This window comes from Haliotis rufescens, unplaced genomic scaffold (genome assembly GCF_023055435.1).
Source record: "Haliotis rufescens isolate VD_foot unplaced genomic scaffold, xgHalRufe1.0.p SCAF_7, whole genome shotgun sequence".
NCBI lineage: Eukaryota > Metazoa > Mollusca > Gastropoda > Lepetellida > Haliotidae > Haliotis > Haliotis rufescens.
In genome coordinates, this window is record NW_025964361.1 from 57053959 (window position 1) to 57079510 (window position 25552).

Genomic DNA, 25552 nt, shown 5'->3' on the forward strand with positions numbered 1-25552 from the left:
TAACATATTTTCAGTAACAAAACAATTTTATATAATTTTGAAGATGATTCTGTATTACTTCTTGTCTAGATAAGGCCACAATAATTATTTACTAGATTGTCATCCCCACCCGAATCATGACTAAACCCCCGACAATATAGTTGTTAAGAGCACTGTAACGACATCAGCTGTCAAACAGCCATGTCATGTTTATGACATGCCGTAAACTGGTCTACAACCGACTCATGGTGTGTGTCCTACATTGAGATGATAGTAAACTTGGTTGGCAATGGCACTGCCTGCAAGTGAGATGTTCATCCTGTGTGCAGGTCCTGACCCAGACTTGCTGATCCCGGACAACAACATGGTGGTGTGCACTGTGCCGGAGGAACAGAAGGTCAAGAAGCAGACGCAGCAGATGCCGCTGTCTGGAGCCGAGTTGGCCGCCATGATGAAGATCGGGACTCGGGTCATGAGAGGTGTTGACTGGAAGTGGGGGGACCAGGTTAGTTTTAAGTTAAAATTAAAGCTGGAAGGACAATTGAACAATATAGCTGTAATATTAAAACTCATAATTACTATCAAAACTGAAATGACAACTGAATGTTGAACAAAAACTTTGAATTTTTATTCATTGTTGTCATGACGTAGCAGTAACAATTTTGACTATGGACTCTACTCATCCTAAACTGAAATAGCAGTCTGACTCGTTAATGCTTGCTGCATGTAGGATGGCCCACCGCCGGGGCTGGGTCGTGTGATCGGGGAGCTCGGGGAGGACGGCTGGATCAGGGTGCAGTGGGACACGGGGAGCACCAACAGCTACCGGATGGGCAAGGAGGGCAAGTATGACCTCAAGTTGGCCGAGCCTCCGGAACTCCCGGACAATGATGAAGAAGATGAAGAGGAACTTGAGTCAGGTGGGTCACCTTGCAGTCTCCTTCATCTCTCACTCTTCATCTCTCACACTTCATCTCTCACACCTTCATCTCTCACACTTCATCTCTCACACTTCATCTCTCACACCTTCATCTCTCACACCTTCATCTCACACACTTCATCTCTCACACTTCATCTCTCACACTTCATCTCCTGACACCTTCATCTCTCACACTTCATCTCTCACTCTTCATCTCTCACACTTCATCTCTCACACCTTCATCTCTCACACTTCATCTCTCACACTTCATCTCTCACACCTTCATCTCTCACACCTTCATCTCACACACTTCATCTCTCACACTTCATCTCCTGACACCTTCATCTCTCACACCTTCATCTCTCACACTTCATCTCTCACACCTTCATCTCTCACACCTTCATCTCTCACACCTTCATCTCTCACACCTTCATCTCTCACACTTCATCTCTCACACTTCATCTCCTGACACCTTCATCTCTCACACCTTCATCTCTCACACTTCATCTCTCACACCTTCATCTCTCACACTTCATCTCTCACACCTTCATCTCTCACACCTTCATCTCACACACTTCATCTCTCACACTTCATCTCCTGACACCTTCATCTCTCACACTTCATCTCCTCACACCTTCATCTCTCACACTTCATCTCTCACACTTCATCTCTCACACTTCATCTCTCACACCTTCATCTCTCACACTTCATCTCTCACACTTCATCTCTCACACTTCATCTCTCACATCTCCTCACACCTTCATCTGGCACACCCATTTCTGGTGTCCCCTGCCGTGATATTGCTGGAATATTGCTAAAAGCGGCGTAAAACCATACTCACTCATCCCTCACCCCTTCATCTGTCACACCTTCATAACCATTCATACTCCATTAGTAAACTGAATCCCTGACATTGGTGGAGATGTCTTACCTCATTACAGAGAAGTGCAAACCCGAGAGCAAACACCCGACGTCCTTGGTGCGACGGTCAACGATATGGCTGCTGTGCTCCCTGTCTGTGAGTGCAGGAATCCACTCCGACCGTGCTCAGAAGGAGGCTATAGGGTCTCTGTGTGGCCTCATGAGGAACGTTGTGGACTGTGGCTGTAACTATGGTCTCAGTGAGTACCGTGTTCTAGTGTGTATAATGCACAATTTAAAAAAGTTTTGTAGAGTGATGTTTATGCATTTCGACAGTGAGTTTTATATTTCCCCCCCAAAAAAAATATTACTGCAAACACTGAACATTGCATATTGCAGGGCAACAACTCCATATTGACGTATGCCAGTCAGTCCTGTTATTGCGCTGTTAGGTGACAAAAAGTCTTCAGTGTAATTCTGCCTTTGAATTTTTAATCCATTTCATGAATTTTATTCTTAATTTGATTCATTGTGTATATTAATTTTGGTAAGATCACTTGTAAAATGATGAGCATTCAGTCATGTCAGAAACCCAAAGCTTGCAAGTCTAAGAAAAATCTGTCAGTCATTTGAATATGTCCCATAATTTTCATACCAATATTTTCTGCAATTTTTAAATTTGACATTTTAGTTTTCCAGTCGCTATATTAGTTCAATAATCTTGGCATGATGTTAAACCCTATTTCACCTCACCTAACCTGTGGAACATGGCCCAGGAATTTAACCATGTAAGGTTGAAATCATGTAGATAAGGAAGCATGTTTGTCTACATACATTAGAACGTATGTTGTGGAACTTGCCATGTGTCACCAGGGAGGGTGGGAAGAAGATTGTACTAGATGTTAATTAAGTTTTCAGTGTGTTTTATGTGTATTAAGGGGCTGGTTTCAATACTGCTACTTTCTGGTCTCTAGATGTCAACTCAACAGCGATCCAGATTGCCAGCGAGCAGCACTTCAACTGGTGCAGCCTGGGGTTTGTGCGCAGCATCGCAACGGGGCAGGTGATCAGCCAGGCTCTCAGCACACCCAGGTGGATCTCCCTGCTGATGAAGATCCTGGAGGAGGAGCAGGGCGTGAAGCATGTCAAGAATGTCTACAGACAGGTGAGGGATAACCTGGATAATTACATAGCTGTTCTATAGTGGATTGTCACATGTAGTTGCCGGTGTCCTGGATCAGTCTGTGTCGAGACACCTGACCAGTTGAGTTGGTCAGTAGTTGCCTGTATACTAGATCAGTCTGTGTCGAGACACCTGACCAGTTGAGTTGGTCAGTAGTTGTCTGTGTCCTGGATCAGTCTGTGCCGAGACACCTGACCAGTTGAGTTGGTCAGTAGTTGCCTGTATACTGGATCAGTCTGTGCCGAGACACCTGACCTGTTAAGTTGGTCAGTAGTTGCCTTTATACTGGATCAGTCTGTGCCGAGACACCTGACCTGTTAAGTTGGTCAGTAGTTGCCTGTCTACTGGATCAGTCTGTGCCGAGACACCTGATCAGTTGAGTTGGTCAGTAGTTGCCTGTATACTAGATCAGTCTGTGCCGAGACACCTGACCAGTTGAGATGGTCAGTAGTTGCCTGTATACTGGATCAGTCTGTGCCGAGACACCTGACCAGTTGAGTTGGTCAGTAGTTGCCTTTATACTGGATCAGTCTGTGCCGAGACACCTGACCTGTTAAGTTGGTCAGTAGTTGCCTGTATACTAGATCAGCCTGTGCCGAGACACCTGACCTGTTAAGTTGGTCAGTAGTTGCCTTTATACTGGATCAGTCTGTGCCGAGACACCTGACCAGTTGAGTTGGTCAGTAGTTGCCTGTATACTAGATCAGTCTGTGCCGAGACACCTGACCAGTTGAGTTGGTCAGTAGTTGCCTGTGTAACTGAGTGCCCATACCCAGGACATTTCTCACAAAGGCATTTAGGATCCTGATCAGTTTGTGAATGTTTATTTAGGATAAGGATTGACCTGGGTCTCTCAATCTGAGACACCTGCAGCTGTTGCAATTGAAGCAGTTTTATTTATTCAAACAGACGTATGTTTTTGCATCCATTAATCTGCCTTGTGATCCTGGGTTTGAATCACCGTTCGTACTGATTACATTGTAGATAAACGTCTGAGAACTGCAGGATTTACTCCCACATGAATCTGATATGACTGAAATTCAAAGACTTAGATTGAACTCTTTGCAGATTCTGACCCTGAAGCTCCTCCGCACTGTCTTACCTTCCTGGGACCACAGCATGGACATCACCCGCATCAACGACATCATCCATCGCCTCTTCAAACTGCTGGGCTCTGTGCTGACAGCGTGCTCAACAGACCCCACTCTCATCTCACAGTGTAAGTTGTCTCCCCTGTTGCCATAGGGATGTACTTCCTTTGCATACATAAATCTGCCTTGTATGTAATGCACTCTCACGTTTTCTTTTGTACCAGGATATTTCCAGCTTTGTAGTCATATAAATGATTTGTAATGAATGATGGATGAAACCAGTATTGGACATACAGTACTGCTGAAGTAATATGGACCATACAGTACTGCTAAAGCCAGTATGGACCATGCAGTACTGCTGAAGTCAGTATGGACCATGCAGTACTGCTGAAGTCAATATGGACCATGCAGTACTGCTGAAGCTAGTATTGGATCTACAATACTGCTGAAGCCAATATGGACCATGCAGTACTGCTGAAGCTAGTATTGGATCTACAATACTGCTGAAGTCAATATGGACCATGCAGTACTGCTGAATTCTATGATTGTGAGTTTAGATTCCAGATTTGCTCTGATTGCCATTCTTGGTTTGTCAGCACCATACCCGTTGTGGGTTTCACCACGCAGGAAATTGTCTGGCATCTGCACCTCTTTCCTCCCACTTCTGTCCATCAGATACTGATGCTCAAATACATTTCAAAATGACTCAAATCCCAACATTTTCCTTCTCACAGATGAGAGCCCACGACCATGTCGGAAGCAGGTACGAGCCCCAGTGTCCATCACAGCGTCCTACACCAGCACAATCACGGAGGAGATTGTTGCTCTGCTGAGGAAGCTACACTCCCTCGACACATGGAACATCCACATCAACAAGTTCATCGAACGTCAGCTGCCACGCATCGTGGACCTCATACAAGACAGACCAACCCAACCGGTACCATACATAAAATCCCACTCATCTCTCTTGCTGGCAGTAATATTTATGTCTGTTGATTCTGTTAGTTAAAATCTAAGAAAACTTTGGGGGTAGAACAGGTCCCCAGTACGTCATGCTTGCTGTAAAAGGCGACTATGCTTGTCGTAAGAAGCAACTAACAGGATCATGTGGTCAGGCTTGCTGACTTGGTTGATGCATGTCATCGTATCCCAATTGCATGGATCGATGGCCATGATGTCAATCACTCAATTGTCTGGTTCAGACTAGATTATTTACAGACTGACGTCATATTGCTGGAATATTGTTGAGTGTGGCGTTAAACAACAAACCAACAAAACTCTGTATCTCTGTGTAACACGTCTTGCTGTTCTTCCCAGCCACCGAGTGATGACAGCCGACTGGGCCAGGACCAGGAGACTGTCGCCATAGTGATGGCCGTTCTGGCCATGATAGGCGGGGTGGACAACCGACCTCGGCTTGGGGGTCTCGTCCTTCATGATGGTTACGGAGTTGGCACAATATCAAAGATCACACCCAAAGGAAAGATACACGTCCAGTTTCACGATGGCTCGGCTCAAGTATGTCGTCTCACGGAGCTCACGTCGGTAAGTCCCCAAGCAGCTGCCATCATTGGTGATCTAACCGATGTGAAGTTAGGAGAAACTCAATCTCCATGAAGTCAGTATATAGATATGCTCGATATCAAATTTATCAATGAAAGTCAATAAAAGTTTAAAATTCCAAGGAGCACTAATGCATCGAATTTAGCAGTCACTGATGGTACCACTCCATCTCTCTCTCTTCCTTTCATTCTATCACTCTCACCAACTCTCATTTATTCTTTCACTCACTCTCTCTTAATCTTTCACTCTTGCTGTCGCTGTCACACTCTCACTCTCTCTCTTGCTCTCTCTCTTTTCACTTTCATTCGCATTTTTCACTCCCTCCCACACTCACTGTCACTCATTCTCTCCCTCACTCTCACTGTCTCTCACTCATTCACATTCTCCCTGTGGGTTGTTGCAGCTCCCCCTGGTGGAGTTCAGCATCGAGAGGCTGCCTCTGACTGGGAGTCTGCTGACCAGCTGGGCTAAACTTGTCAGTCTGGCCGGTGCCGGCTTCCGTACAGAGCGAAAGGAGGAAATCCCCCGTGCTCCACTAGCCACCAGCACTGGCAGCATCGAGTCTGTGTCCGGGACAACATCAGTCGGTAGGTTCTGTAGAGTCTGTGTCCGGGACAACGTCAGTCGGCAGGTTCTGTAGAGTCTATGTCAAGACAACATCGGTCAGTAGGTTCTGTAGAGTCTATGTCAAGACAACATCAGTCAGTATGTTCTGTAGAGTCTATGTCAAGACAACATCAGTCAGTAGGTTCTGTAGAGTCTATGTCAAGACAACATCAGTCGGTAGGTTCTGTAGAGTCTGTGTCCGGGACAACATCAGTCGGTAGGTTCTGTAGAGTCTGTGTCCGGGACAACGTCAGTCGGCAGGTTCTGTAGAGTCTATGTCAAGACAACATCGGTCAGTAGGTTCTGTAGAGTCTATGTCAAGACAACATCAGTCGGTAGGTTCTGTAGAGTCAATGTCAAGACAACATCAGTCAGTAGGTTCTGTAGAGTCTATGTCAAGACAACATCAGTCAGTAGGTTCTGTAGAGTCTGTGTCCGGGACAACGTCAGTCGGCAGGTTCTGTAGAGTCTATGTCAAGACAACATCAGTCGGTAGGTTCTGTAGAGTCTGTGTCCGGGACAACATCAGTCGGTAGGTTCTGTAGAGTCAGTGTCCGGGACAACGTCAGTCCGTAGGTTCTGTAGAGTCTGTGTCCGGGACAACGTCAGTCGGTAGGTTCTGTAGAGTCAGTGTCCGGGACAACGTCAGTCCGTAGGTTCTGTAGTCTGTGTCCGGGACAACGTCAGTCGGTAGGTTCTGTAGAGTCTGTGTCCGGGACAACATCAGTCGGTAGGTTATGTAGAGTCAATGTCAAGACAACATCAGTCAGTAGGTTCTGTAGAGTCTATGTCAAGACAACATCAGTCAGTAGGTTCTGTAGAGTCTATGTCAAGACAACATCAGTCGGTAGGTTCTGTAGAGTCTGTGTCCGGGACAACATCAGTCGGTAGGTTCTGTAGAGTCTGTGTTCGGGACAACGTCAGTCGGCAGGTTCTGTAGAGTCTATGTCAAGACAACATCGGTCAGTAGGTTCTGTAGAGTCTATGTCAAGACAACATCAGTCGGTAGGTTCTGTAGAGTCAATGTCAAGACAACATCAGTCAGTAGGTTCTGTAGAGTCTATGTCAAGACAACATCAGTCAGTAGGTTCTGTAGAGTCTGTGTCCGGGACAACGTCAGTCGGCAGGTTCTGTAGAGTCTATGTCAAGACAACATCAGTCGGTAGGTTCTGTAGAGTCTGTGTCCGAAAACGTCAGTCGGTAGGTTCTGTAGAGTCAGTGTCCGGGACAACGTCAGTCCGTAGGTTCTGTAGAGTCAGTGTCCGGGACAAAGTCAGTCCGTAGGTTCTGTAGAGTCTGTGTCCGGGACAACGTCAGTCGGTAGGTTCTGTAGAGTCAGTGTCCGGGACAACGTCAGTCCGTAGGTTCTGTAGTCTGTGTCCGGGACAACGTCCGTCGGTAGGTTCTGTAGAGTCTGTGTCCGGGACCACATCAGTCGGTAGGTTCTGTAGAGTCTGTGTCCGGGACAACGTCAGTCGGTAGGTTCTGTAGAGTCTGTGTCCGGGACAACGTCAGTCGGTAGGTTCTGTAGAGTCTGTGTCCGGGACAACGTCAGTCGGTAGGTTCTGTAGAGTCTGTGTCCGGGACAACGTCAGTCGGTAGGTTCTGTAGAGTCTGTGTCCGGGACAACGTCAGTCCGTAGGTTCTGTAGAGTCTGTGTCCGGGACAACGTCAGTCCGTAGTTTCTGTAGAGTCTGTGTCCGGGACAACATCAGTCGGTAGGTTCTGTAGAGTCTGTGTCCGGGACAACATCAGTCGGTAGGTTCTGTAGAGTCAGTGTCCGGGACAACGTCAGTCGGTAGGTTCTGTAGAGTCAGTGTCCGGGACAACGTCAGTCGGTAGGTTCTGTAGAGTCTATGTCCGGGACAACGTCAGTCGGTAGGTTCTGTAGAGTCAGTGTCCGGGACAACGTCAGTCGGTAGGTTCTGTAGAGTCAGTGTCCGGGACAACGTCAGTCGGCAGGTTCTGTAGAGTCTGTGTCCGGGACAACGTCAGTCGGTAGGTTCTGTAGAGTCTATGTCAAGACAACATCAGTCGGTAGGTTCTGTAGAGTCAGTGTCCGGGACAACGTCAGTCGGTAGGTTCTGTAGAGTCAGTGTCCGGGACAACGTCAGTCGGCAGGTTCTGTAGAGTCTGTGTCCGGGACAACGTCAGTCCGTAGGTTCTGTAGAGTCTATGTCAAGACAACATCAGTCGGTAGGTTCTGTAGAGTCAGTGTCCGGGACAACGTCAGTCGGTAGGTTCTGTAGAGTCTGTGTCCGGGACACTGTCAGTCATCTTTACCCAGCTTTTGTTGTGTTGAACATTTTGACTGCCCTTTGTAACATTATTTATTTATACAACCATAAATAACCTGATTTTCCTCTCATCATAGAGTTTGTAAAGAACAGAAAATCATCACTGAATAAAATCTTTCCTATCACTGCTAATACCTCGTTGAAATGATGGTGATGACTAACCCATGCCCCCCTTCACCCTGTGCCAGGAGGATTCACCATCAACCCAAAAGAGTTGCGGAAGCAGCAGATCAGGCTTAGTCTTCTCCGGGCGGCGCGGGTCCTGTTCAGTCGTCAAGATAACCTGCGCCAGATCTTGTCTCAGCCGGTCGCAAGTGAGTTTCTCCACGACGGCTTCGGCGTTATCGAGGAGGATGTGAACACGGAAACATCACAAGGGACGTCGCTGATGCAGCAGCTGTTGATGGCTGCCACTCAGCCCTCGCCTCTCAAGGCCATGTTCAGCAGGGAAGAGATGGAGGTCAGTTCTCATTATGGAATCTAGATGTGTGATTGGCCAGACACGTACTTGTCCGCCAAGATGGCCGGCTTACTTCTCCGGCATGTACAAGCATTATGTTTATGTTGTCACTAACGATTTTATGTGCCAAATAAGGAAACACATTTACCTTCATTTTCTCACAAAACGAAGATCTGTGGAAGAATAGATCTTCAGCAACCCATGCATGGTTGATGCGTGTCATTGTATCCTAATTGTGTGGATCAATGCTCATGATGTCAATCACTGGATTGTCTGGTCCAGACTCAGTTATTTACAGCCCCCTGTCATATAGGTGGAATATTGCTGTGTGTGGGGTTAAAAAAACAAACCAACCAACCAACCACAAGGGGTAGAATAGGTCTTCAGTAACCCATACTTGCCGTAAAAGGCGACTATGCTTGTTGTAAGAGGCGACTAACGGGATCAGGTGGTCAGGCTCGCTGACTTGATTGAAGCATGTCATTGATCCCAATTGCGTGGATGGATGCTCATGATATCAATCACTGGATTGTCTGGTCCAGACTCGATTATTTACAGACCGCCGTCATATAGCTGGAATATTGCTGAGTGCGGTGTAAAACAACAAACCAACCAACCAACCACAAGGGACAGATAATCTGTAAATCCTCTTATCTCATTCTGTTTCTCTTGCTTTGTGACAACTGACTGTGTTTTCTTGCTACAGGCAGCTGCACTGGCCACATGTCAGTATCTGACTGCTGAAGCAGGGCAGCCGTGCGACTCCGACGAAGACACCAGCTCTGACGAGGACCAGATGATGGCTTCTGGGATATCGTCCATCACCTCCTTCAACACCCCGCCGGTTGCAGCCCCTGTACCCAGGGTGCCACGCCCACGCAAGATGAGGCCCTCACAGCCCCCTCCATCATCCCTGGTGCAGCAAATCATAGAGATGGGCTTCCCCAGGAAGAACGTGGAGTTTGCCATCAAGGTCATTGGCAATGGAGGTACGAAGTCCTATTTCGCTCTGGGCAGACAACGGGAATGCAGTGATTCATCCAGAATTCCAAACAAATAGAAGTGTATTGGGGATAAAACTGGTTAAATTGGAATGCTTTATAGTTTATATTTTTTTTAAATTAGGAGGATCTAAATACTGGGAATCATTCTTGAAAAAAATGTTTTTCCAAAGTACTGCATCCCCTAGAGTGGGGTGCACATTATGCTTGGGTGCACACTGTACTCCAGAAAATACAGTATTTAACATTGCATTCAATGCAATAATGGCTACATGAAGATCAGGGATAGAATTGGTCTTCAGCAACCCATGCTTGCCGTAAGAGGCGTCTAATGGGATCAGGTGGTGAAGCCACCTATCGTATCCCAATGGCCTTGATCGATGTTCATGACATCAATCACTGGATTTTCTGGTCCAGATTTAATTTATGTACAGACCACCATCAAATAGCTAGGATATTGCTGAGTGTGGTATTAACAAGCAAACAAACAAACACTGCATTAATTTACACTAAGCACCGAGGCCTTTCCATCTTCATTGGTCCTGTAATCAAGTCAACAACACATGAATATTCTATTTGTTTTGTATAGCCCTCAGCTCGACCGATTCTCGGAGTGCCGAGGCGCTGGTGAGCTGGCTGATCGAGCACCAGGAGGTTCCAGGCCAGGAAGAGTCGGACACGGACAGTCTATCCTCCATCGATGGATACTCTGAGAGTGACTCCATGTCCGAGGACTTTGATGACTTTGACACATATGATGTGAGTCTTGTACACATGTTATTTCAAAGGACTTCAGCAGCAGCAGACTTTATGCAGGTTTTTGCCTGTCTTTGTTGTAATAATGCTTGTCTTTCACTTGAAGATCGTTCCTTGACATAATCTAAATACTTTTCATTTAGTGAAGTTCTAAAACCGAAACTCACTAACTCACTCATGCTCAGGTGTTTCACCAAAGTCTAAAACTAGGATGTGACGGAAATGCTGTCACAAATGTTTCAGACTCTATTCACTTACTTCTGCAATATTATTGTCTTGGGCATGAAGGGGCGGTCAGGTAGCCTAGTGGTTAAAGCTTTCGCTCGTCACGCCAAAGACCCAGGTTCGGTTCCTGACATGGGTATAATGTGTGAAGCCTATTTCTGGTGTCCCCCGCCGTGGTATTGCTGGAATATTGCTTAAAGCGGCGTAAAACCACACTCACTCACTCACTCTCTCACTCACTCACTCACTCACTCACTCACCACACACTCACTCACTCACTCACTCACTCACTCACTCACACACTCACCACACACTCACCACACACACACTCACTCACTCACTCACTCACTCACTCACTCACTCACTCACTCACTCACTCGCTCGCTCGGGCATGACACATATCTTCACTGTCATTGGTGTAAGCTGATGTATTTTCCAGTTCCTGCCGTCCGACCGAGGCGGTGCAGCCGGGGCTCCCACACCCTTCAAGAAGCGCACTGACTTCCTGAGCAACGATGAGTACGCCGTGTTTGTCCGCGACCACATCCAGGTGGGAATGATGGTCCGGTGCTGTCGCACATACGAGGAAGTTCATGAAGGCGACATCGGAAAAGTCATCAAAGTGAGTACCAGCTTCCTGTTTACGTTCGACCACTTCGGTGGTCTAGTGGCAGAGCGTCCGCCTAGAAGCGGAAAGTCTGGGGTTTGATCCCAGCTGTGTCATACCAAAAGACTTTAAAAGATGGTACTTGTTGTTATGCTGCCTGGACTGGTCAGCTCAGAGTCAGTATACTGTGTCTGAGTGGGGTATTCATGTTAAACTACAGCATGATATCTCAGTAGGCTAGCACTATAACTCGGCATCAATATGGACTAGTATAAGCACACACACACACACACAAATACATGCGTGCACATCGCTATATAAGTGCAGTAATCTTGGACGCGACATAAAACTCAATTTCACCTCACCTCACCTCACCTCACCTCACCTCACCTCACCTCACCTCACCTCACCTCACCTCACCTATTTACGTTCAGCTGTAACAAGCTCCAGAACTTCGGTGCAAACTTGAATCATTACGCGACATGGAATCTGATTGGCCAGTTGTGAAAATCTTGTAAAGCCCTAGGGGTAAAATGAATAGCCTAACAAAAGGTTGACGACCTTGGTCAGTTGATGTCAACTAAGGCTAAGACTGCATGTGAATTCAACACAGTGATACACGGATTCATACCTTGAGATCTGGCTATGTCTTACTGCATCAAAGAAGGGACTGTTCTTCATTGTGAAGTGTGTGAGATTGACTTCCCTTGCACTGGTAATAACAACTTCTGACAAGTAACTGAATTCTTAGTTAACTCCTGGTATGGCAAGTAAGGGGGAAACAGGGGTGGTAGGGTAGCCTAGTTGTAAAGTGTTTGCTATTCTTGCCGAAGATCTGGATTCCCCACATGGGTACAATGTGTGAAGCCCATTTCTCGTGTCCCCCGCCATGATATTGCTGGAATATTGCTAAAAGCGGCGTAAAACAATACTCACTCACTCACAAGGGGGAAACAGGTCTGATACGTCTTCACGCTTCTTCTATTGACACATGTCACTCTTCATATACATTGGTTGTTGTGCTTCAGCTTGACCGCGATGGCCTCCATGACCTGAACATCCAGGCGGACTGGCAGAGGAAGAACGGGACGTACTGGGTGCGCTACATCCACGTGGAGCTCCTGGGCTTCACTAACATAACGTCAGGTAACCGCACAGAGTGTAAGTGGAGACTGTCTTCTGTTGCTGCACCAGCACACGCCCAGTTCCCCCTCCCCAACATGGTGTCATTGCACCGCCCACAACTGCCACAACTGCCACGCCTGCTGGATCACTACCTCCACAGCCCTGGGACTAAGCCAATGTTAATTATGGAGTTCTGATTGGTGTGGAATATGTTTGGGTTAAGTGGGACCAATATGTATTTGAGTCCAATAATTGTAAAGACAAGTATCTGAAATATTGGGCCAGGGATTTATGTTATTCAAGTCTGCAGCTGTCCTTGTGAAGTTGAGTATTTTCAGCTGGGCTATTCTACAGGGCTCAGATTACTTTGTGGAGTGAATCAGTTTCACCTGACCCCGACATGAACCCGTTCGGACCTGACCTGCACCCGATCTGGACCTGACATACACTGACCTTGGTCAGACCTGGACCCAAACTGCATCTGATTGCACTGACCTGAACCTGGCCTGGACCCAACATGGACCTCGCCAAGATCTGACCTGGACCTGACCTGGATCTGGCCTGGATCTGGCCTGGATCTGACCTAGACCTGACCTAAACCTGACCTGGACCTGACCTAGACCTGACCTGAATCTGACCTGGACCTGACCTGGATCTGACCTAGACCTGACCTGGACCTGACTGGACCTGGTTCTGACATAGACCTGACCTGAATCTGACCTGGACCCAACATTAACCTGACCTGGATCTGACCTTCTCTGACCTGGACCCGACCTGGACCCTATTTGGATCAGTTCTTGATTCTATTAATTTCCCCTTCCTCCTTTCACAACCATGGCATTTCATCCAGCACTTTGTTTGTCTTTGTTATGTTTGCAATAGGTTTGTTTCCAATCTGTTACAGTTAATTCTCCTGTTGTTAAATTTGTGAATTGTTTCTGAATTATTTATCAATTTCTTTGATATAAGTTGTTGAACCTTTTTATGTTTTGTTTGTTTTGAAAACACCTACTTTTGAGCACATAATGAATAGATTATATTCTTAATTTCAGTTGGTAGTCAGAATATCAAGGTTGGCGACAAGGTGCGAGTGAAGCCATCCGTGTCCACACCAACCTACAAGTGGGGGTCCGTCACACACGGCAGTGTAGGGACTGTAACAGGTACACTTGCACCCTGTTGTAACATGTCTGCCCCGGAGGGATTCGCATCCAATTCTTCAAATTTGTATCATTATATTTTGCTAAATTCTGGGTCTTTGCCTACCATACAGATTCACTGTACAGAATGAAGTAATGTTTTTCTTAGAAATACATGTGTAACAATGTGTCTGCAAAGCTAGGCACATACTCTTGAATGATAACCCATCATTATCAAATTACATAAGTCATAAATTGTTTGCAGTAAAATGAACTACAGTCCTACATGAATCATCCAAGCTTCTGGGCTACCAGGGGGCGGTCGGGTAGCCTAGTGGTTAAAGCGTTCTCTCGTCACGCCGAAGACCCGGGTTCAAATCCTGACATGGGTACAATGTGTGAAGCCCATTTCTGGTGTCCCCCGCCGTGATATTGCTGGAATATTGCTAAAAGCGGCGTAAAGCCATACTCACTCACTCACTCACACTCTGGGCTACCAGAATATATTCTTTGATAGCCCAATGGGCTTGGTACCATACACTGTTGTTGGATCTTGATTGGATGTATAAATTCGACAAGACTGCCCCTGTGGTCTAGTAGAGCGTCCGCCCAGAGAGCGGAAGGTCCTGGGTTGGTCCCCAGCGGCATCCCAAAAGACGTTAAAAAATGTAACTTGTTGTTACTCTGCCTGGTGCTCAGCATTATGAGGCATTATGAAGCATTATTACTAGACGGGACGTTAAACCCCATTTCACCTCAGCTCACCTTTCACCAATCCTTGATAAACATGATAAAGTTGTTGATTACTAGTGAACAGACGTTTTGAATGTGAGGTCGGGACTTCAATGCTTGTATTCTTATGTCCAGCTATCAACCCCAACGGCCGCGATATCACAGTGGACTTCCCGCAGCAGGCACACTGGACCGGGGTCATCGAGGAGATGGAACTCGTGCCCAGCACACATCCCAGAATCTCGTCAGTCTATATTATTATCATTATTGTTATCCTTACTAGATCAAGGGATTTATCTAGACCTGCCCAGAAGCTGTTTTGAAACAAAACATGTAGTATTTTTCGTTAACTTTGGCAACTGAAAATGACATTTACTTACAAAACATGTAGTATTTTTCGTTAACTTTGGCAACTGAAAATGACATTTACTTACAAAACATGTAATATTTTTCGTTAACTTTGGCAACTGAAAATGACATTTACTTACAAACCATTTCATTGAAAGGACTTCTGTAGGGGTCAAGTCTCCCGACCCCATTTCAATTTAGGGAGTCGGCTAAAAATGTTGACTGAACATCTTAGAAACCATTACTAAGGAAGGTGCGTACTCTGATCCCTTACCAAAATGGAGGAAGGTATTAGGTATACTGTAATCTAGACGCAAAGTTGTCCCTTGGATAATGCACACAGAGATCTGTGTCTGTATGATTGTTCTTGTGGTTTCAGATGTAATGGTTGCCAAGTGTCGCCGCTGACAGGGCCAAGGTTTAAGTGTAAAATCTGTGATGATTTTGACTTCTGTGAAAATTGCTTCAAGAACAACAAGACTCACAAGCATCCCTTCAACAGGATCACAGAGCCAGGTGAGCCTTGTATCTGATTGTAAATGAGGATGTCATCGGCTCTCCTGTGTGAATAGGTCAATTAATGGTGATTGATAGTGTGGATTGTGTGTCATCATGACCTGATGGTGTGAACTGTGTGTCACTGTGACCTGATGGTGTGGATTGTGTGTCACTGTGACCTGATGGTGTGGATTGTGTGTCACTGTGACCTGATGGTGTGGATTGTGTCACTGTGACCTGATGGTGTGGATTGTGTGTCACTGTGACCTGATGGTGTGGATTGTGTGTCATCATGACCTGAATGTGTGGATTGTGTGTCACTGTGACCTGAGTGTGTGGATTGTGTGTCACTGTGACCTGATGGTGTGGATTGTGTGTCATCATGACCTGAATGTGTGGATTGTGTGTCACTGTGACCTGAATGTGTGGATTGTGTCATCATGACCTGAATGTGTGTCACTGTGACCTGATGGTGTGGATTGTGTCACATTGTGACGCAGTCGTTGGTGAGGATGTGGGAGTCATGGTGTTGTCGTTGTGTGTGACGCAGTCGTTGATGAGGATGTGGGACTCACAGTGTTGTATGTTCCCCAGGTGGTGAGCCGGTGTACGTGGGGAAGCCAGGGAAGCAGCATCGACCCACGCCGCGCGTCGCCAGCGGATCTCTAGTGGACAACTGGCACATGTGCTGCAAGACCATCCACGTGTCCTCCCGGGACAACCAGGCCTCCAAGCTCATCGACGGAAACAGCGGATACTGGCAGAGTTCCGGATCTCAAGGAAAGGTAACTCCCCCAAATGTAGGCTTCAGTTGTCACCTATATAATTCGAACTCACACAGCTTTGTTTTGTCTGTGAAAAGAAAGCAGTAAATACATTATGGAGTAATGCAGGATAAGTGTACAAATGTAAGAAATATTTAGATTTTACTTAGCTTTAACAATAGCCCAGTACCATGTAACTTCCCTTCCCTCAGCACTGGATCCGCCTGGAGATGCAGCCAGACATCCTCATCAACCGGCTGTACATGCGGGTGGACCCCAGCGACTCCAGCTACATGCCGTCCACGGTGGACATCCTCGGTGGGGAGTCCATCCACAACATGAAGGAGCTACGCACTGTCCACATCTCCCCTACGGACACACTGGTCACCCTGCTGCAGGAGATGACAGAGGTGAGTACTGTCCACACCTCCCCCCACACAGATTTATTCCTGGCTTATGAACAGAGAGAATTTTCCAAGATATATATATATATATCCTTCTGTGTCATCATGGCTGGGGAGAGAGGACTCTCACTTTCTCAGTATGGTGATGGTACTTAGTTCAGACTGCTGTATCTGCCTTCAGAAGCCTGTGTCTAGTAGACATTATTTTAGCCTAGTGTACACAGCTGTTATTAATCCATAGGTGAAAATTAAGATCTGCCAGATTGTTGAAGATGTATGTCCTTGGTGCTTGAATTTCACCATATACTTTCAGTACTACCGCCTCATTGAGATAGATGTCCGCCAGTGTCGCAGCAGCGGCATTGACTGCAAGGTCCACGGCCTCCAGATTGTGGGCCGTCATCGGTCCGAGGAGGAGGACTCGGCCGCCAGCTTCTCGTTCCTGGCCTCAGACAAGGAGGATGATGACGAACGGCCGGCCACGCAGCCCGGCAGGAAGAAGCTGAGGGCGTTCGGCAACAAGGACATCCAGACTCACGTGTTTGTCTGGGGACTGAACGACAAGGACCAACTTGGGGGACCCAAGGGATCGAAGGTAACTGCCAATGAGTTCAAAGCAGGACAACAATTTTGAAATCTAAATCTGATAGGTAATTGATTGTATGTGCAGTCAACATGTAAACACTGCATGAAGTGACTAGTTAATGTTGAAATACTAATGTTTTAATATCAGTCTGAGTGTGAATCTTGATGAGTTGATGCTGATGTTCCCAGATCAAGATGCCGGTCCTCAATGAGAGTCTGTCAGGGGTGAAGTGTGTGCAGATAGCAGGCGGCTCCAAGAGCCTTTTCTGTGGTGAGTTGTGCCTTCTGCTCATTGTATGTCCTTGTATCAACCCAAGTTTGTCTGGTCCAGACTCAATAATGTACTGGCTGCTGTGATGTTACTGTGTACAAGGATAGCTCCAACAACATCCACTCACTCAACCCTCTCGTATCTGTATCTCTTGAGTGTCACTTAGAAGTTGGATACGTAACTATGACAACAGTTTGATGATCAACTTCTCTTTTTCATTGACTGCCTCCATGTTCTTGTGGATAGAGCGTCTGCCCAGAAGGTCAGGGCTTTAAACAAACAAACAAACAAACAAACAAACAAACTCCAGTGTTGCTCAATGCTCATACTCCCTGTTTCTGCAGTGACACAGGACGGGAAGGTGTATGCCTGCGGGGAAGCCACCAATGGCCGTCTGGGCCTCGGAATGAACGCAGGCAACGTCTCTGTACCCAGAATGCTGACTTCTCTCAGTCAGTATCACATCAAGAAGGTCGCTGTGCACTCAGGTATTGTGGCTGTATTACACCCATCTGTAACATTGATCAATGAGTATTTAGGTTGTTGATAAATGAAAAAAACAATAAATGAATTAATTAAAAATTTACAAAAAAAATTTGAATGAATGAATGAATGAATGAATGAATGAATGAATGAATGAATGAATGAATGAATGAATGAATGAATGAATGAATGAATGAATGAATGAATGAATGAATGATACTCCTGCTGAGGCATGAGACTAATGTAGTTATGATATGTGACATGCTGATTGTGTCGTCATGTGGATTGTTGCTCATGCTATCAACCACTAGGTTGTCTAAGCCAGGTTATGTATTAACAACTTTGAAATAACTGTTATATTCCTGGCTGGGGCACTAAGCTATATTCAGTCACTGGCATTAGCTAAAGCAGTTGACTCTAATGTTATGCTGCTTTGTTCTGTATGTTGGGGTAAAGCTAGGCCGGTGGGACTCCTTTGTCAGGGAGAAGCAAACATATGTATTACTGGTGCTCTGTGGGAATCCAACCTTCAAAAGGCTCATTTTGACTATATAGACAGGGTTTTTGTTGTTACTTTTAGTTCCATGTCTCCTCGTGTGTTCCAGGTGGGCGTCACGCCATGGCGCTGACAGTGGATGGCAAGGTGTTCTCCTGGGGGGAGGGGGACGACGGCAAACTGGGACATTCCAGCAGGATGTAGGTGGACCACAGCAACATGTTTACCATCAGCAACATCATTAGCATCCCTCACGTCATTACTGCCTCCCGTTGCCATGATACTGACAGAAGAACACACATGCCCATAGCTCCATACTTGTCACATGAATACTGCAGTGTTGAATTAATATGAAAATGGTTTTCAAAGTGTTTGTAAATACTTGATTGATAATCTGGGTTTGTAGTCAATTTTAGATGTTGGGTCAAGTAAATTTATTTGTTCAGTTTATGGATGTTAGAACCTGGAGTACATCTGTGTACCCGTCTTGACTGTGCAATAGTGTGTGTCCAAATAATGTGATGGCTACCAATGGTTATACCACTAGGGTGTGTTATGTCTGTTGTTTTGGTGGGTCGTTTTTCTTCGTAACGAATCAACACATGCAATGCACCATGGTCACATGATTTGATTGAGACAAAGGAAACTAGCCTTGGTTTAACAGTATTGCATCGTCTCGTAAAGAGCATGGCCTTCTTGGCCAACATATAAGTCGGTTAGCGCAGTTATCGAGCATTAAAACTCCAGTTAAGTCAAGTTTGTAGTTGTAGTTATCAATGAATCATGATTTTTTTCAGAAACTTATCATCATACATCCATTGCCCTGCCCTCCCTTTATATATTTGACTAGAAAAGTACTTCAATGTTGAATTATGAAAATTGATTTCAAAGCACTTGTAAATATTTGATTGATAGTATTGGACTCCCTGGAATCTAGTCCATGTGTTATGTATTCAGGTACTTGTCATGATACCCCCATTACCCCCACACCTTTCATCCCCCCACACCACTAACCTCCCCCTCTCCTCCCCCGTCTATATGCACGTCACTATATAAGTTCAATAATCTTGAAGGCAACATTATTCCCATTTCATCTCGCCTCCTTACATATGCAGCTGATTTACTGTGTAACACGTTCTGTCTGATACAGGAACTGTGATACCCCGAAGCTGATCGAGGCTCTCAAGTCGAAGCGAGTCCGCGACATTTCCTGTGGCAGTTCACACAGTGCCGCCATCATCTCTAACGGCGACCTGTACACCTGGGGTCTGGGAGACTACGGCCGTCTCGGACACGCAGACAACACCACACAGCTGAAACCCAAACAGGTGGGCGAAGACAAGGACAAACCTACAACAATATGTACCATGAATCTTTACTGACATAACTGACTTCAGTACTTTTTACAAGGATTTACAAAGTGTGCGCACAGATCCCCACAAAAAGTTAATAAATGTTCTTGTAAATAAATCATTGATAACTCCACAGACTTACAGGAGAAATAAACAGATGTTTGTAGGTAGGAAAATAATATATGGTTTGTTCTGTATCTTATATGTCACATGAAAACTTCTGCAAATCAGGGAAAACAACATCTCCTGTGGATGCTAGTTTTGGATGATAAAAATGTTCCTCTGTTAGGTGAAGGCCTTGGCTGGTCAGCGTGTGATCCAGATCGCGTGTGGGAGTCGGGACGCCCAGACCCTAGCCCTCACTGACGAGGGTCATGTGTATTCGTGGGGAGACGGGGACTTTGGGAAGCTGGGGCGGGGCGGCAGTGACGGCTGCAACTCCCCCCATGTCATCGAGCGGCTGACGGGACTGGGTGTGTGTCAGATTGAGTGTGGCGCTCAGTTCTCTCTTGCCCTCACCAAGACAGGTCAAGTCTGGACATGGTGAGTTGGCGGTCAGCTGGAATGTCTGCTATACCTCTGTTCACTCAGCAGTGAATGGGTACCCAGTAGGATGTGTTGGTAACTATTAACCTTCTAGCTCTCACAGGCAGATTGTGTTGCATCCTCCCCAGGGAGCTGAGAATGAAGTGCACACTGATCCTCTGACTGGGGTAATAATATAGCGCTTTGAGCATGCTTGAGGTAGTGGATTTGGCGGATTATTTATTATTTGTGCAGTAGCAACACAAGAAGGAGTAAACGGAATATATTTATTCATTAATATGATATTTGGCAAAAATTTGGACTCGGTTGCATTTAAAGGTGGGGTAGTATAGGACCATAGCCCGAGATGCGTTGTCGTGGGGTCGAAGACCTGGACTATCTCGTGGGATTTGATGCCCTGGGGTCGTGGACCCGAACTATCCCAGCTATGTGCCCTGTACTACTTGGGGGATACTTAGTTCACTCCATGTGAGGGGCGGTCGGGTAGCCTAGTGGTTAAAGCGTTCGCTCGTCACGCCGAAGACCCGGGTTCGATTCCCAACATGGGTACAATGTGTGAAGCCCATTTCTTTTGTCCCCCGCCGTGATATTGCTGGAATATTGCTAAAAGCGGCGTAAAACCATACTCACTCACTCACTCACTCCATGTGAGTGTTGCCATGGGGTGAAGTATAAATGCCAAAATGAGGTTGTGAGCAACTGAGAGCCATTTATTATTATTATTATTATAACTGAACTAAAATTATTTAAATATAATGTTATTTAGGAAGGTAGGTTAAGGGTTTAATACTCTTTTTATCAAATACTTTTATTTCAAAAGATGGTTTGTGATGTGAGTGAGTGATGATGTAGCTGCTGATGTTGAGAACTAAGACTGTCTCCCTCTGTGTTAACAGTGTTTTCTTCCCATTCCTAGGGGTAAGGGGGACTACTTTCGCTTGGGCCACGGGACAGACGCACATGTTCGGAAGCCCCAGCTGGTGGAAGGCCTTAAGGGCAAGAAGGTCATCCACGTGGCGGTGGGGGCCCTCCACTGTCTCACTGTCACAGACCAGGGACATGTACGTACACAGGGGTCACAGGGGTCACAGGGGTCACAGGGGCCACAGAGGTCATAGGGGTCACAGAGGTCATGGGGGTCACAGGGGCCACAGAGGTCATAGGGGTCACAGAGGTCATAGGGATCACAGAGGTCACAAAGGTCATAGGGGTCACAGAGGTCATGGGGATAAGAGGTCACAGGGGTCACATGAGTTGTGACAGCAAATTTGGTTATAGGAATATTTTCAAAAATATGATCTCTCACCATGGCGTCTTGGTGTAAATAAAAAAATATATCACTTTGTTGAAAGTTTGTTTTATCAAATAAATCAGGAAGTGCATCCATTACATAACTGTTTTTGTAAACCCCCAAAATCAAGACTGACCTAATACAATACTGATGAAAGGCTATTTCTGACTGTACATATATGCTGTGTAGGTGTATGCGTGGGGTGACAACGACCACGGCCAGCAGGGTAACGGGTCCACCACAGTCAACAGGAAGCCGGCATTGGTGCAAGGCCTTGAAGGAAGCAAGATCACCCGGGTGGCATGTGGGTCATCCCATAGCGTGGCATGGGCAACAACCGATCTGTCCACACCAACGACACACGAGCCTGTTCTGTTCTCCGCATCCAAGGATGCGCTTGGTGCTACCCTGCTAGGTGAGGAGAGGACCGACCAACTGTATGCTACTGTACATTTGAAGGCGCTATTCCTGTTATTCAGTAGTACACCAAACTGATTACTTACAATGTGGAAGTACTGGTTGAGGAAGGTTTCTGTGCCTCTATATCATCAAAACTTTTTTATTTATCAAGTCTGATTTGATAAAAGGTTTCTCTGTAGCCATTAGTCTCAAGTTGTAATCTTGTACAACTAAATTTGGGTCTAGTGAGCGTGGCATATAATAGCATATGAAATCAGATTAGAGTGTATTGAAACTGAGTGAGTTGGATTTAACACTGCTTTGAACAGTATTCCAGTTATATTTCGGCATGCCAGTTTTATGTGGGAGGAAAGCCCAAAGTGATGCAGGTCTTAGACAGTTACCACTTTGGTGAAACCATAAGCACCGATTGAAATTGATGCCAAGGGACCACTTTTTGCTGACTGCTATGCAAGCTTAGGAAAACTATATGTGACTGTTTTCTAACTGTAGGCCTTCTTTGTGCAACAGAAGAATCACTTTTCATTAAACAAGTGACTGTGATGGAGTGTGATGGTGGTTCTCCTCATGTAGTCGTAAGTGTGTCAAGTCGAGTTGATTATAAAAAATTAGCTGGCTTCTCCCGCTTAGATATTAATCACAATTTGTTTGTGGGGGTGGTGGGGAATGGGTGGGGGGTCCTCAGAAATTATGTTCATATATAATGTCAAAGCCTTAGGAAACCTTCTTCCCCAGCTGTTGTTACTGATTATGCGAAATATGTCAGAAGTTTAATTGTCAGGTCGGGATGTTTATATGATGTCGGCGCTGTCTGTGCTGTGGCCCTGTTCTTCCTGTGTATGATCCCGTGTTGTTTGCCTTCCCACAGGGTTGTTCGAGCCCCAGGGAGAAGAGGGGGCTCTGCCTGCGACGGTTCCACAGCTCCAGAACAAGAACAGCCGGCCATCACTGTCCAAGATCCTCCTGTCCCTAGAGTCGGACGTGGAGAAGCAGAAGGCGCTGGCACACGTCCTGACAGCACTACAGATTCTATATGCCAGGTAGGCCGCAGTCCCCCCATCTCACCCATCACAAATGGCTGCCAGGTTGCTGATGAGTCGTAAAGCAATATTTACTCACTAACTCCAGTAGTCTGAGTTAACTGACTATAAATGTACAGTTTCCACCCTTGCACCCTTGGTTCATCAACTGCCATGCAGATTTTGGTCATTGCAGGATTTGTAAAGCATGTGTACCGTCAATTTAGCGTCAACATATATATTCCAAATCTCTTCATGTTTTTACTCAAGGTGTTCACGTGATTTGGTGCACTTCGCTAAGTAAGACATGTTTGATTACAATCAAGATAGTGAAATCAGATCAGATCGTCTTGACTGGGTGCTGCCAGTTTGTTTGAAACAAATGCAGCTGATATGAGAGGTGGAATCTGATTGGTCAATAGGCGGCAAATAGAAGGCTCAAAACTCATAATAGCCACTAGTGGCGCTATGATCGATGGTTGCCTTGCCTCAGGCAGATGTCTTGTTACCAATCCCCACCATGGATGCAAGACTCACTGTATTACTGTACAAACATAGACAGACACAGACAAACACAGCCAAACACAGACAAACCCTGCTGACTCATCCCGTATGTCCTGTGTTGTAGAGATGCTATAGTAGGCTCCCTGGCCCAGGAGATTCAGGTGCTGGCCGACACCAAGTCCTGCGTCCCCGTCACGGTCACACCCAGCCCGGACACCAGCACCCTTGTGACGGCATCGGAAGGGGTGGTCGACCACACAGACATCGACGTCTCCATTGTTGACACTATGGAACAGAGTGGACATGTAAGTGTTTTCGATTATTTATTTTTGGGTGTGAATATGTGAAATATATGAAAATCAAACCCTCTTCTTTGAAATATCCCAACATCCGCTAAATCAAGGTTTCTTAAAAAGAAATCACCTCAGACACTGAAGCAGCATTGGCAATCTTCATGCACTTCACATAAAGCACTGATTAAAAATTTGCCTTGTAAAATTTTGTGTGTATGTGTTTATATGTCTATAAAGTTTATTCGCAAAGTTCTACATCCAGCAAAATCCTGGCGAGGGACACCAGAAATGGGCTTCACTCATTGTACTCATGTGAAGAATTGAACCTAAGCCTTTGCCATAACAAGCGAATGCTTTGACCACTAAGCTACACGACCCTCCTTATTCAGTATCCAGTAAATGTGTTGGTTGTGAATAAGCACAATTGTTTGCATTTGTATCTGATGTTCCAGAGTCAGTTCTCCATGGACATGTCATTGTTCCGGAGCATGCACAGCCTCGCGGCGAAGGTGTCGCCAGCCACAAGCATCATTGCAGAGACGTTCACATCGCCTGACGAGGTGACCCGCACCATGGACAGCGTGAGCACGGCGTACCCACTGGGGCTGGATGAGTTCACCAGCAGGATGTCAGCCGATGACTCTCGGATCCTGGTCGACCTCCTCAAACTGGCGGTGGCCTGCCGGGTCGGGGAGAAGGGCAAGGAGACCATGTCCGAGATCCTCACTGCCTTGGGCAAGGCCTACCCTCATGTAAATAGTTTAAGCTTTCAAAAGAAACAAAAGAAGTTCATTATTTGATCAATATTTTTGGAGTATACTTGGTTCCACCCTCTCACCCACAACACACCTACCCCAACCAACCATTGACCCAAAGCTCATACATGCACATTCCAGTTTGGACCGACCTGGTTCTTGGACTATTGTACATATCTCCCCAGTGCCTACAGACACACGCTTCAAACACACCAACCCCAACCCCAACCCCAACCCCAACAACAAATCCAACCCCAACCCCAACCCCAACCCCAACCTCAACAACAAATCCAACCTCAACCCCAACAACAAATCCAACCTCAACGCCAACCCCAACCTCAACCTCCACCCCAACAACAAATTCCTACCCATCCCCAACAGCAACCTCAACCCCAACAACAAATCCAACCTCAACCCCAACCCCAACCCCAACCTCAACCTCAACCCCAACAACAAATTCCTACCCATCCCCAACAGCAACCTCAACCCCAACAACAAATCCAGCCTCACTCACTCACTCACTCACTCACTCACTCACTCACTCAAGTAAAATGACCTGTGATTTATGAGAAATATATTTCCATAGTTTCAGATTTTTGAATATTGATACAGATATTTGTATTGTTATTACTTATGACCATGTGTATGACGTGGATGTTGCAGGTTGCAGAGATGGTGCTGGAGCTGTGTGTGACGGAGCTGGAGGATGTTTCAACAGACACCGACTCCGGCCGCGCCACGGCCCAGCCAGTAGTCCAGGAGAGTCCACACCCTTACACCGACGACACATCACAGCTTGGACACGTCAAGATACCCGGTCAGTGTCTAGTCTACACTTCCATAACAACAGGGCTGGCAGGGTCACATCCAGTAGTCATACTGAAGAAACCTGGGGTGGATTCCTCTCATGCATTGTCCTCAGTGATGATATAGCTGGGATATGTCACCAGCATTACACACTCAGTCACTGAGTCACTCC

At 46.2% G+C, this 25552-nt stretch overlaps 1 protein-coding gene across 5 annotated transcripts in view; it reads left to right on the forward strand.

Annotated features, from left to right (window-relative positions):
• The window catches only part of LOC124122194 (E3 ubiquitin-protein ligase HERC2-like), a 150968-nt gene that overhangs the window by 93729 nt on the left and 31687 nt on the right, over window positions 1–25552 (forward strand). For all 5 annotated transcript variants that reach the window (XM_048387867.1, XM_048387868.1, XM_048387869.1 and 2 more), the window contains 30 exons: window positions 309–484; window positions 710–899; window positions 1840–2019; window positions 2734–2924; window positions 4011–4161; window positions 4768–4970; window positions 5351–5578; window positions 6000–6183; window positions 8688–8959; window positions 9666–9948; window positions 10550–10719; window positions 11381–11563; window positions 12577–12709; window positions 13726–13836; window positions 14680–14788; window positions 15272–15408; window positions 15985–16175; window positions 16367–16564; window positions 16872–17153; window positions 17333–17414; window positions 17759–17902; window positions 18503–18593; window positions 19544–19721; window positions 20035–20288; window positions 21208–21352; window positions 21772–21997; window positions 22871–23042; window positions 23650–23830; window positions 24271–24570; window positions 25237–25390. In XM_048387867.1, coding sequence (XP_048243824.1) covers window positions 309–484; window positions 710–899; window positions 1840–2019; window positions 2734–2924; window positions 4011–4161; window positions 4768–4970; window positions 5351–5578; window positions 6000–6183; window positions 8688–8959; window positions 9666–9948; window positions 10550–10719; window positions 11381–11563; window positions 12577–12709; window positions 13726–13836; window positions 14680–14788; window positions 15272–15408; window positions 15985–16175; window positions 16367–16564; window positions 16872–17153; window positions 17333–17414; window positions 17759–17902; window positions 18503–18593; window positions 19544–19721; window positions 20035–20288; window positions 21208–21352; window positions 21772–21997; window positions 22871–23042; window positions 23650–23830; window positions 24271–24570; window positions 25237–25390 — 5499 coding nt within the window. The remainder of the gene's footprint in view (window positions 1–308; window positions 485–709; window positions 900–1839; window positions 2020–2733; window positions 2925–4010; window positions 4162–4767; window positions 4971–5350; window positions 5579–5999; window positions 6184–8687; window positions 8960–9665; window positions 9949–10549; window positions 10720–11380; window positions 11564–12576; window positions 12710–13725; window positions 13837–14679; window positions 14789–15271; window positions 15409–15984; window positions 16176–16366; window positions 16565–16871; window positions 17154–17332; window positions 17415–17758; window positions 17903–18502; window positions 18594–19543; window positions 19722–20034; window positions 20289–21207; window positions 21353–21771; window positions 21998–22870; window positions 23043–23649; window positions 23831–24270; window positions 24571–25236; window positions 25391–25552) is intronic.